Source organism: Leuciscus leuciscus (genome assembly GCF_965113295.1).
Source record: "Leuciscus leuciscus genome assembly, chromosome: 9".
NCBI classification, from domain to species: domain Eukaryota; kingdom Metazoa; phylum Chordata; class Actinopteri; order Cypriniformes; family Leuciscidae; genus Leuciscus; species Leuciscus leuciscus.
Window position 1 is genome coordinate 5,271,985 of NC_138733.1, and position 13,823 is coordinate 5,285,807.

General features: G+C 37.0%; 1 protein-coding gene across 5 annotated transcripts in view; it reads right to left on the reverse strand.

Moving 5' to 3' along the window:
• eif4g1b (eukaryotic translation initiation factor 4 gamma, 1b) overlaps positions 1-13,823 on the reverse strand; it is an 82,538-nt gene that overhangs the window by 3,017 nt on the left and 65,698 nt on the right. For all 5 annotated transcript variants that reach the window (XM_082179818.1, XM_082179820.1, XM_082179821.1 and 2 more), the window contains 9 exons: positions 9,181-9,443; positions 8,040-8,161; positions 7,775-7,947; positions 7,332-7,457; positions 6,611-6,692; positions 5,440-5,538; positions 5,193-5,330; positions 814-895; positions 130-270 (listed from right to left, as the gene is read on the reverse strand). In XM_082179818.1, coding sequence (XP_082035944.1) covers positions 130-270; positions 814-895; positions 5,193-5,330; positions 5,440-5,538; positions 6,611-6,692; positions 7,332-7,457; positions 7,775-7,947; positions 8,040-8,161; positions 9,181-9,443 — 1,226 coding nt within the window. The remainder of the gene's footprint in view (positions 1-129; positions 271-813; positions 896-5,192; positions 5,331-5,439; positions 5,539-6,610; positions 6,693-7,331; positions 7,458-7,774; positions 7,948-8,039; positions 8,162-9,180; positions 9,444-13,823) is intronic.

The following is a 13,823-nucleotide window of genomic DNA, read 5'->3' on the forward strand; positions in this document are numbered from 1 at the left end:
TATATATATATATATATATTTATTTTTTATCCGAAAAATGATCCAATCCATGCCTCAAAAAGCGTAAATGATCCGAACCGTGAATTCTGTGACCCGTTCCACCACTAACTGACACACGAACACACTTACTTGGTGGCTGCTCCATTTGTACCATCAGACCCTGTAAGGCGTACAGCGCCTGCAGCTCTTTCTGCTCATCTTTAATGTAGCGCTGCAGCAGCTTGGCCCTCTTGGTAATTTCTGTAGAGTCTACTTTATATGGATTCTCACCTTGACAATGACAGGATGAAAACAAAATTGAAGCCAACATGACATGATTTTTCAGTGATATTATCATAAAGAAAAATAGTTGGCGAAAAGCGACAATCATAAGCAAATTTTGGAGATAATGTTATTGGTCTGCCTGCATTGACACCATTATATGAGAACTGAACTGAGCTGGATGATGACATCACGGTTTTCTCCAGAGCACATATATAAATGAACTAAATTAATAACTTTTTTACAACAAAAATGAACCATCACTGGACTTACTTAAGCTGGAATATGGCGCTATTTTCTTCTAGAAACAAACTTTGTTGCATTATTTTCCTGTTATCGCTGTAAAGCTGCTCTGAAACAATCAGTATTGTAAAAAGCGCTATATAAATAAAGGTGACTTGACTGAGATAGTGGAAACATGGCTTATTGTACATAATTAAATCCTGATGTATAAAATCAACATTATTTCCCATTGAATATTCAGCTTCATATTATGTAAATTAAACAAGTTTTGAGTGTCATTTTGAAAGGAGAGGGAAAAAAGTGACTTACAGATGATGGCAGACTGGCAGACTGCGGTCATCATCGCTCGGACAAACACGTTAGATGCTGTTTGCTGCTCGTCCAGATTGGCCTGCACAGATGGACAGGTCAAAGGTCATCGAGCTGACAAACACAGCTGCAAAAGCTGAACAGAACAGCTATAATTCATCTCTAACTGAGTTGTGCCATCAAGTTGGAAGAAAAAAAAATTAGTATTTGCTTGCAAATTGTTTGTGTTCTAAAATACACACGTTTGTTAGGGAATACAAAAGCATTGAATTATAATTTTTTCTCCCAGCTCATAACTTTTCCTCTTAGGAACTTTGCATTCACTCGCACAACTTGCAAAACTTATTTTAATTTGGGAGCACAAACGTTTGCTAGCGAATGCAAAAGTATTAAAATGAGGTTCTTCCTTCCAGCTCATATTTTTCTATTACCAGAACCTTTATGCTCCATTGAGGAACTTTGTGTTTGCTCACAAAGATTTGTGTTCTCTCGCAAAAGTTCCTCAGATGAATGCAAAAGTTTCTCAGTTGAACGCAAAAGTTTCTTGGAAGAGCAGAAAAGTTTCTCGGAAGAGCGCAAAAGTTTCTCGTAAGAGCAGGAAAGTTTCTCGTAAGAGCGCAAAAGTTTCTCGGAAGAGCAGGAAAGTTTCTCGGAAGAGGGCAAAAGTTTCTCGGAAGAGCAGAAAAGTTTCTCGGAAGAATGCAAAGTTTCTTGGAAGAGCAGAAAAGTTTCTTGGAAGAGCAGAAAAGTTTCTTGGAAGAGCAGAAAAGTTTCTCGGAAGAGCAGAAAAGTTTCTCGGAAGAGCAGAAAAGTTTCTCGGAAGAATGCAAACGTTTCTTGGAAGAGCAGAAAAGTTTCTTGGAAGAGCAGAAAAGTTTCTTGGAAGAGCAGAAAAGTTTCTTGGAAGAGCAGAAAAGTTTCTCGGAAGAGCAGAAAAGTTTCTCGGAAGAATGCAAACGTTTCTTGGAAGAGCAGAAAAGTTTCTTGGAAGAGCGCAAAAGTTTCTCGGAAGAGCGCAAAAGTTTCTCGGTTGTACAGAAAAGTTTCTTGGAAGAATGCAAAAGTTTCTCGGAAGAGCAGGAAAGTTTCTCGGAAGAGCGCAAAAGTTTCTCGGAAGAATGCAAAAGTTTCTTGGAAGAGCAGAAAAGTTTCTTGGAAGAGCGCAAAAGTTTCTCGGAAGAGCAGAATAGTTTCTCGGAAGAGGGCAAAAGTTTCTTGGAAGAGCAGAAAAGTTTCTTGGAAGAATGCAAAAGTTTCTCGGAAGAGCAGGAAAGTTTCTCAGAAGAGGGCAAAAGTTTCTCGGAAGAGCAGGAAAGTTTCTTGGAAGAACAGAAAAGTTTCATTGAAGAGGGCAAAAGTTTCTCGGAAGAATGTAAAAGTTTCTCGGAAGAGCAGGAAAGTTTCTCGAAAGAGCGCAAAAGTTTCTCGGAAGAGCAGGAAAGTTTCTTGGAAGAGGGCAAAAGTTTCTCGGAAGAGCAGGAAAGTTTCTCGGAAGAATGCATACGTTTCTCAGAAGAGCAGGAAAGTTTCTCAGAAGAGCGCAAAAGTTTCTCAGAAGAGAGCAAAAGTTTCTCGGAAGAATGCAAAAGTTTCTCGGAAGAATGCAAAAGTTTCTTTGAAGAGCGCAAAAGTTTCTCGGAAGAGTGGAAAAGTTTCTCGGAAGAGCGCAAAAGTTTGTAGTAAGAGGGCAAAAGTTTCTCGGAAGAGAGCAAAAGTTTCTCAGAAGAGCGCAAAAGTTTCTCGGAAGAATGCAATTTGTTTCTCAGAAGAATGCAAAAGTTTCTCGGAAGAATGCTAACGTTTCTCGAAAGAGCGTAAAAGTTTCTCGGAAGAGCAGGAAAGTTTCTCGGAAGAACGCATACATGTCTTGGAAGAGTGCAAAAGTTTCTCGGAAGAGCGAAAAAGCACTGAAATATGATTTTTTCTCTCATCTCATATTTTTTTTCCACCATACGTGCCCTTAGGGCAGGGGTCGGCAACCCAAAATGTTTAAAGAGCCGTATTGGACAAAAAAAAAAAAAAAAAAAAAAACTGTCTGGAGCCGCAAAAAATTAAAGCCTTATATAAGCCTTATAATGAAGGCAACACATGCTGTAAGTGTCTATATTAGCTTTACTAGCCCCCTAGTATCAAAATGATAAGTAGCCTAGGCAACAAATACATAATGAGCATTCATGATTAGCAGTAAATGTTTATTTTCCCTGCAGCGCATCCTGGAGAGAATGACGCACCACGTGACTACTTTACGATGGTGCTTTAAGTTTAACTTTCATTATAATTTTAATGTATTACGTTTTATTTATTTGTGTATTATTTTTACAACGTTGAAAAACTTCAACCCTTTCACACGTAAGTTTAAAATATTCTGACTGACCCCCCCAGCGTGAGTTTTTCAAGGCGACCGTTATTTAGAATGTGTCACTTTATGGTTTCCAAGGTGACGCGTCATTGCGTGTCACGTGACACACCGCAGCAACAACAGAGCTGAATGAATGATGATCTGCTTTTATGTCATTTTTCCTTTTTTATTCAAAATATTCACAAATTTGTTAGATATGGCATGAAATATCTGATATTCCGATTGTCAAATATATGCAAGTGGAAGTGTTTTGTTGTTTAAACACCTTTATAACAATCGCGTTAGTTGAGCTGTATGCGCTGCCATCTTAGTTTGTGCCGCAGACGCAGTTCAGGGAATCGGATCTGTTGGATTTACAACACGTGAATTCATCCACTTCTCCCGAAATACATCAAAGTAAGTGGCTGGTGAACTGGGAGAAGAATAGAGTAAACTTTAAAGTTACTTACACAATGTATATCTGATATGAATAAAACGTGTCTAATTATAATGGAAAGGATTATTGCCTCTTCCTTTAACATCAGTGTGTATTTTACAAACTCTAAATGTATTGTTTTTTTAGTACTTCTATGTCTGAAACCTAAAATAAACATTATGTGGTTGAAAACACTGAAAAGTTGTGATATATGACAGCTCTGAGCGCGCCTGTCTCTGGCTCAGCGCCAGCCAACGCGCGAGAGCACATTTGAATTTAGCAGTTGATCACGTCATGCACTGACCGTTCTAATCACACCGATGCGATCGTACGTGCGAAAGGGTTAAGAATGTTTGTCATGTTTTTCCTCCTACAGAAATTATATTAAAACTAAAAATATTTTTTCCATTTTCATATTTTTGAAAAAGCTCCAGGGAGCCACTAGGGCGGCGCTTAAGAGCCGCATGTGGCTCTAGAGCCGCGGGTTGCCGACCCCCGCCTTAGGGGATATGACCTCTGTAGTAAATTTGGTAACACTTTATTTCAAAAGTCCACTTTAAACATTCTAGTAACTAGAAGTAACTTTGCAGCTACATGCCAACTAACTCTCATTAGAGTATTAGTAGACTGTCTGCTTCTGCTAACTCTTTATTTTGTTGGTCCCCAAACAGACATTCTACTGAATTAGGGCTGCACGATTAATCGCAATTTACATGTAATCGCACTTAAATCGAGATGGCTTATCGCGATTTTAAAATCGCAAAGGCTGCGATAATTTTTTATGCGCAGTTTGTCATTGATGTACGGCTCTGTAAACGCTGCTTCATCTGAAAGCACTGTGAGTTTGAGTCACTTATAACGTGCATTTGAAAAAACAACACGCGTCAACCATCTTTCCAAAACATGAGAAGCATTTATGAACCTCTTTTTAATAACATGCAACATTTAATAACATGCATTTACTCCAAACTCACTTCATAACGACAGTTGAGCTCCTCCTTCTCTGAGATGATGTGCCTTCTTTCACAGAATAAGGCAGTCGTGTATTTATAAGTCATGTTTAATCAAATCGTTTCAATCTTCTGTTTATTCAGCTACAGCGATAGGGATTTCCTGGAATGATGCGCATTATTGTACTTCGGTGGGGCATATTTAGCCTGTTTGCGTGAGAGTGCCCTCTGGCGTTCAGATGGAGCAGTATTTACTACCAATCAGCCGCACTCCACTGACAAGCTGCGCACAAAATAATTGCAGCCTTTGCCAAATCGCGTGCGATTTTATTGCGATTAATCGTGCAGCCCTATACTGACTATAAGTAACTTGGCAACTACAAGTCAAATTATTCTCCTAACCTGGACCCCAACACCTAACCATAACCTAATAGTCTACTAATACTCTAATGAGAGTTAGTTGACATGTAGTTGAAATGTCTAAGTTAGTAGAATGTCTAAATTGGACTATCGAAATAAAGTGTAACCGTACATTTCCTTAACTCGCCCTCTTTTAGCGTTTGGAAGACTGAATGTTATTTTCACAGAGGCAGATTCACTAGCACTGAATCCAGAACATCCTTTAGATCACAAACACACACACACACACACACACCTCCAGCCAGTCAAAGATCCTCTGGTTGTCTGCTTTCTCCTGCAGGAGTCGCTCCAGTTCTCTGATGATGTCTTCTGGACTCAGAGATGATTTACTACTCTTCCGGTCACACTCCTCACCCAGAGTGAACTCCACTCCCTACACACACACACAGATTATATAGGGGATTAATAAACATATAGTTCATGTTTATACAAGAAGCGTAATTATAATTCAAGATCGCTACAGTTGCAGTCAATTAATTCACCTTTTCGGTAACAAACTTATTGACGTCCTCGTCTTCAGGCAGGAGGTCTTTCCAGCTGAGTCCCGCATCTCTCCACATCGCTCCCACTTTCTTATGACTCTAAAACAGGAAACAGTTCCGAACAAACACTTTCAGAACTCAATTCAGAACACAAGCACTGCTGAAATCACTTCCTATTCCCTATTTAGTGCACTATGCGGTGTGTCAACCACATAATAACTAAAATTGTATTGCCTGACTATGTCACTCTTTTTTGTACCCATAATGCATTTTATAGTGTACAGCAGGTATTCAAGTCAGTGTTGCTCACTTTGTAGTGAATGAGTAAGAAATTTAGGAGATGTGCAAGTTTCAGGTAGGACTGCATGATAAAAAATAAATTAATTTAAAAAAAATCTGATTTTTCAGACAAAATTCTGATTGAAATTTAAAAAGCAATAAAAAAAAGTGGCCAATTTGGCCAAAATGTGTGTGATTAAATATTAGTATGACTATAAAATAACCATACTACTAATAATATAATAGTAAATATATGTATTATTTTTATTATAATTATTACTAAACAGAAATAGTAAAGAAAAGAAGAAATATTGTTAATGTAATATTTAACTAAAATAAAGTGATAATTAAAAAAAATTATATTTTACAGTACAACTGTAAAATTACAAAACTAATATTAATGTCAGTTTTAATTTCTTAATTTTCAAATGTTAAAACAAGCTTTAATTTTGTTTGAAAAAATGCAGAGAAGCTTCTCTTTTGTTGACAACAATATTTATAATTTTTATTATGATTATTCTTAAACAATTAGTAAACAAAATATTAAATATTGAAAATGTAATATTCCACTTTAAAATAAAAAACAGTATTTAAGAATATTTAAATAATTCTATTTTACAGAACAATTGTAAAATTACAAAATTAATATTTATTTGAATATTTAATATTTATTAATACTTAATTTCTTTTTTAAACGTTTAACAATCAAGCTTTTTAATTTTGGTGGAAAACTAAAGGGAAGCTTCTCTTTTGTTTAAAGGAGATTCTCATTATATATTTATTTAAATCAAATCGCAGCCTTCATTAAGCAATACAATTTTTTCGTTTCTTCTTCAATGAATCATGCAGCCAAAGTAGGACGTTAATGAATCAGTTTACACAAACATCCTACCATTCCTTTACAGAGCAGGTTGAGTATTTCCACCAGAAAATCTCCAGCTTTCCCAAGAGGCACCAGTGGTTTAGACACCTCCCTACAAATACAGCACAGGGGTCAGAGGTCAGCAGGACCATTTGGTCATTAGAAAAGATTAAAGGTGCAGTGTGTAAATATATAGTGGCATCTAGTGGTGAGGTTGCATATTGCACCCAACAGAAGTTACGGTGGCCGACAGGAAGTGATGTCGTCGTCTGAGACAGCAGAGAGTAGCCAGTTCAGCAATGAGCTTTCTTTACAAAGATAAATTAAGAAATTAGGTTTACTGAATTATTCAGTAAAACGAGATGTTATAGCGAATTTTATTGTAACTTGTTCATCATTGTGTCAGTGTTTTATCCGCTGACTTTAGCTTTAGCTTCTTTACACGAAGAACAACACAGTGAAGAAACGCGTGTGTCCGTTCAGGGCCACTGTAGAAACATGTGGATGTAAGGAGACCCGCGGTGTGTGTAGAGAGAAATGCTCATTCTAAGGTTATAAAAACATAAGTAAGGTCTTTATACACCACTGAGAACATAGTCATGTATAAATATTGCATTTCTGTCAACAGATCCTCCTAAATATTACACAATGCACCTTTAAAATCTGTCAATTTGATCCATTTATTGATTTGTGTGTGGCTTCATCAGCAGGGATATTCTTGGCATCAGTGTAAAGTGGTTTGCAGGCTCACCTGAAGAGCGGCCCCATGGGAATTCCTCCCTCATGAAGTATCGGGCAGATTAATTCAGCCAGATATAGCCAGATATGAGGAATATCAATCGCCATATCCTCCGCAACCTCCAACACCTCCAACAGCCTGACACGATTATTAGGATTATATTATCAGGTCAAGTCACCTTCATTTATACAGCGCTTTTAACAATATAGATCGTTTCAAAGCAGCTTTACAGTGATAATAGGAAATTACAGTAACAGAGATTGTTAGCAGCTCTAGAATAAAGTTATTGTCCAGCTAAAGTTAGTTTTGATTGATTCACTTCCATTGCAAAGATCATTAGTTATTAACTTAGGAGCCGCGAACACGACACTGTTTTAACAGAAAACATTTAATGTGTTCTGGACGTTCATAAACTCATTTGGCTATAAAGATAGTATTATGCACACATCTCTCACCCTTTGTAGTATTGTTGTGTAGATAGTGTTTGTGTTTTGACCAGCTGGTGAAACAGTAAACCCAAGTGCTCTCTAGCGAGGGCGCTGCGCTCCAGCGTCGACTCGATTCCTGTCCGCACGAACACAGACAGCAGAGACGCACAGTCCAGCTCAATGACACACTGCAGCGCCTCCTTCAGGACAGCAGGAAGAACAGCACGTCAGCTGTTAACAGCCAACACAAAGCACAACACACTGGTGGCATGAGGTGTTTAAGTGTGTGTACCGTCAGGTCATTGATGTGCAGGTACTCCTCTATGATGGCGGTCGATTTCTTCTCCAGTTCCTCCTCTGTCAGGGCCGGTTTGGAGGAAACAGGCGGAGGAGTGGGAACAGTTTCTCTCTTTACTGTAAAAAAGAAACACATACAACAAATCATATATATCACTTTCATATCCGTTTGTGTTTTGTTCCATATGCATCTAAAGTAATTGTTTAACTTTACATAACAACAGGAACAAGTAACTCTAAAGTCAATATAATTGCAATAATAGAAAATAATAATACTGTAATTGTGCAAATTAACATTTTCATTTAGACGAAAACCAAAACTAAAGAGTTATATATACAGAGATATACATAAACATTTTAACATTTCTAGCAACTTCTAAATATCATTATTATGTTCCTACTCCAATTTGATGTTGAAATGTAACAATTATTCAACTGTTTTTATTTTTAAATTATATATTTTTATTTATTCAAACATATATTATTTAATTCAAATTTAACAGAATATGCAGAAATTTCAGTGCATTACTAGTAATAATAATATTGCAATATTAATAGTAATATTAATAAATAGTTTACATTTTACAATAAGGTTCCAATTGTCAATGAACTAACAATTATTTTTTATTTTATTTATTTGAGTTAATTTCAACATTTACTAATACATCATTAAAATCAAAAGTTGTATCTGTTAATATAACTTAATAAACATGAACTAAAAATAAACAGGTGTATTTTTATTAACTAGCATGAAAAAAAGATGAATAAATACTGTAACAAATGTATTGCTCATGGTTAATGCATTAACTGATGTTAACGAATGGAACCTTATTTTGAAGTATTACCAGCAAATAAATAATAATATTAATATTGCAATTATAATAATTCAAATTTAGGGCTGGGTATTGCTACTGACATCTTGATTAGAATCAGATTCTGATTCACAAGCTCTCAAATCTATTTGGTTCATGATTAGTTAGAAAAATCAATGTTCAATATTTTCACCCAGTCCTTCTAAAAAGAAACACTATTAAATAATCCATAAAACGACCTCAAACTAAGCTAAAAAACAAACCCAAAATACAAAATCAAATGAAAATACAACTTTCAAACCTATAATGTCCAGTTCATCATACCATTCTCGCGGCTGCCACGCTCTCGTTCTCTCTCGCGCTCGTCCGTCATGCTGGAAACGCGCCGGACCATTTCAGCGGGGCGCTGTTCTCGTTCTCGACTCCTCTCTTTCTCGCGGCTGAAACTCCGCTTGCCAACGGCGGGGCGATTCCGGTCCAGCCGGTCTGATCCGCGGTCATCACGCCGGTCATAGCGGTCGCCGCCCCGGTCCATGCGTTCATCACGCCGGTCGAAGCGATCGCTGCGTTCCCGACTGGAACTATTCCTGAGACATAAACAAAGGGATAAACTCATAAATGGAAGTATACAATTAAGATCCTTTAAATGAGTACATCCCCCAAGATTACTGTTATAAACATGAGCCTCATCTGAAAGCCAAAGAGGGAGGTGCTGCTGTAAAGTGTTTAAAGTAATATTTACAGTATTACATCTCAGATTATCATCTAGTCTTGTGTATACTCCATTTAGCTAAGGCTGCAAAACCAACTCCCTGTTACAAATATAGTAGAACTATCACTTCTACCACTAACGATTGCTTTATTAATAATACTCCTGATCTCCCCAGCATACCAGATAGCTTAGAAGAACTCGGTATTGCAACAGCGACTATTGACTCTCTCTTTTCTAGCAGTTTAGACACGGTTGCTCCATTGGGCTTAAAGAAGATTAAGGAAAATAGTCAGACACCATGGTATAACGAGCACACTCGGACCCTCAAGAGAGCAGCCCGAAAAAAAGGAGCGCAACTGGAAGAAAACAAAACTAGAGGTATTCCGCATTTTGTGGAAGGAAAGTGCTATTGCATACAGAAAGGCCTTAAAAACGGCTAGATCTGCTCACTTTACACACTCTTAGAAGAGAACTGTATTTATTTGATACAGTGGCTAAATTAACAAGAAATAAAGCTTCAACTCCAGATGTCTGTTTGGAAACATCTGGAGTTGAAGCTTTATTTCTTGTTAATTTAGCCACTGTATCACAGCAGTAATGACTTTATGAATTTCTTTACTTGGAAGATTTATACTATTAGAGAGAAAAATATAACCATGCAACCGTCCACTACAGTATAGCATCAGATGTCGTGCTTTAGACCCAGTGAGGAACAATTCCATTCATTCGTTGCTATAGAAGAGGAAGAATAGTTTAAACTTGCTAATTTGTCAAAATCAACCACATGTATGTTAGACCCTATACCGAATAAACTACTGAAAGAGATCCTTCCAGAGGTCATAGATCCTCTTCTTAATATCATTAATTCATCTTTATCATTAGGATACGTACTTAAAACTTTTAAGCTGGCTATTATTAAACCTCTTATTTAAAAAAAAACCAACACAACTGGATCCTAGAGAACAAGTTAATTACAGACCAATCTCGAATCTTCCTTTTCTGTCAGAAATACTAGAAAAGGCAGTATCTTCACAACTATGTTCCTTTTAGAAATAAATTAAATCTGTGAGGATTTCCAGTCAGGAGTGTCATTAGAGTTACAAATGATTTGCTCTTATCATCCGATCGTGGTTGTATCTCTCTATTAGTGTTACTCGATCTTAGTGCTGCATTTGATACTGTCGACCACAACATTCTTTTGAATAGACTCGAAAATTATATTGGATTTAGTGGAATCGCATTGGCATGATTCAAATCATACTTATCTGACTGGTCTCAATTAGCAGCAGTAAATGAAGAGATGTCATATCAATCACAAGTTCAGTATGGCGTACCACAAGGCTCAGTACTTGGACCGTTGCTGTTCACTCTGTACATGCTACCCTTGGGAGATATCATTAGGAAGCATGCCGTTAGTTTTCACTGTTACACTGATGATACTCAGCTCTATATTTATTCGCACCGTGACGAAACATACCAATTCATAAATTTAACGGTGTGCATAGTTGATATAAAAATTTGGATGACTTGTAATTTCCTACTACTTAATTCTGAAAAAACAGAGGTTTTAATTATTGGACCAAAAACCTCTTTAATAACCTAGAATACTGTCTAACACTTGATGGATGAAAGATCTTTCATTTGAAAGTCACGTTTCTAACATCTGTGAAAACGCATTTTTCCATCTTAAAAATATATCTAAATTACGACAAATGCAGTATGACTATATTAGCCCCGGTTCTGTCAACACTGCATTGGCGCTCTATTAAACATCACATATATTAAAAAATATTGCTAATTACATAGAAAGAAAGAAATGGTTTAGCTCCTCAGTACTTGAGCGAGCTCTTTACGCATTATAGTCCTTCACGTCTATAGCGATCTTAAAATTCTGGCCAGTTGACAATACCTAGAATATCAAAATCGACAGCAGATCCTTTTCCCATTTAGCACCTAAACTTTGGAACAGTCTTCCTAACATTGTCCGGGAAGCAGACACACTCTGTCAGTTTAAATTAGACGAAAAACACATCTCTTTAACCTGACATACACATAGAACATTATCACATTTCTATAATTCACATCCGTTCTTAGGCTGCAAAAATTAGGTCAACCGGAACTGTGAAAACTTCCTGTAACAACCAATCTACATGTTGCCTCGTAAGAAGAATGACATCTGCACTAATATTAGTCTCTGTTTATCCCGAGGTTACCGTAGACAGCTGTATTCGGTCCGTATCCAGATCAGATGGTGGACCTGCATCTAGACACGACCACAACGCATCCCTGTCAACTAGACAATCCCCCTGAAGACCTCGTCGATACGACAGCCATTGGCACTGATCCTCAGCAAAGACCTATGACCAGCTTCGTCGTGATGAATCCGATCTTCAGGCAAAAGGAACTGGATGAAATGTTTGAATGCTACATATCCATAATCTGATTCTGACTTGTGCAGGGTTTTTCCTGCATGGAAATTTTTTGGGCGGCCGCCAAAGTGAAATTTTGTCCTTATTTGATCAGTAATTGTGATTTATTATGAGTGATGTAGATGTAGATGACTCCCGCGCTTTGACAGGGCACATGTTTTCGGTGTTGACTCAAATCTTGTCCGATGTCCTAACTGCCGGGATTGTCATGACATGTCCGATTCGCGACCTAATGACTCATTTGAATCGATTCATTTTAATGAATGGTTAAAACAACTCATCTGTCCAACACTGAACTCACGAGACGTCTAAATCAGTGTATAACAAATCGGTAACATTTTACAATAAAATTCGATTAGATAACATGAACTAATAATGAACTGGACTTCTACATCATTTATTAAGCTTTGTTAATGTTAATTCCACCATTTACTAATACATCATTAAAATCAAGAGTTGTATTTGTTAACATAAGTTAATGCACTGTGAAGTAACGAAACAAACAATGAACAGCTGTATTTTTATTAACTTACATTAACAAAGATGAATAAATACAGTAACAAATGTATTGCTCATTGTTAGTTCATGTTAGTTAGCCTAATATATCAACTAATGTTAACAAATCAAACCTTATAGTGAAGTGTTACCAACAAATCATTTACTCAGAACACCTCTGAAATGAAAACTTTAGCAAGATTTAGCCTTAGCGCCATATAAATAAAGGTGACTTGACTTTTCATACCACTTTTCATGTCATTACTCATCACTCCAATCTTCAGTGTCACATGATCCTTCAGAAATCATTCTAATATGCTGATTTGCTGCTCAAGAAACATTTCTCGGTAACACTATTTCACAGTGTCTGTTACACATTACATGTGCATGCTATAGTAATGACAGTAAATCATGCATAATTACATGCAACTAACCCAAAACCAAACTCTACCCCTACAGTAAGTACATGCTGTTAATTAATATCACATGTATGATTAACAAGTATCAAGGAACAGTGGTGGAGATTAACAAAGTAAATTTTTCAAGTATCTGTACTTTATCAGAATATTCTTTATTTTAGGAAACTTTTACTATACTACATTCCAAAGCATAATATCATATTTTTTTAATCCACTATATTCCATTTAAACATGTAGGGCCTCTGAGGGGGCGTTTACATGACAGAGTTCAACTAAAACCAGAAAACATTTTGTGTTTTGGCCGTTCATTTACACAACAACTGCGTTTTGGAGGGCCTGAAAACACGAACTTTTGAAAACTGGTTTCAGAGGGAAAGTTTTTGAAACGGTACCATTATTGTCTCCATGTAAACTACAAAAACACAAATTCTGTCTATAGGCGCCAAAGTGACATCGCCAACTACTGGCCTGAAAGCAGAATACAGCGGTTTCAGTCGTTTTCTGTGTGAACGGGGATCGTTTTGACAACGTTGCCGTCTGTATGCAAAAAACGCAAAGGAAAAACGTTTCCGTTTTAGTACATGGCTAACACCCCAAGATGCAAGGGTGATGTCTGATTCATGAATGAGTTGATTCTTTCCAACAAAACCTGTTGAATTGGTTCACAAATCACATTGAATGATTAATTCGTGAATATATTCTGATGGCAGCTGTTCCTGAATCAACAACTCATTGACTCAATTATCTGGTCAAAACGAGCCAAGAACCGGGAGATCGCTAGTAGGCAAGTAGGTAAGAAAGTGCATGCATCTTCCCTGCTGTTGTAGCGGTTACCAATGATATAAAACTAGTATGTTTTGACCCATGTGACGTCTGCACATCGTATTTTTATACTAAACCATTTATAGCCAC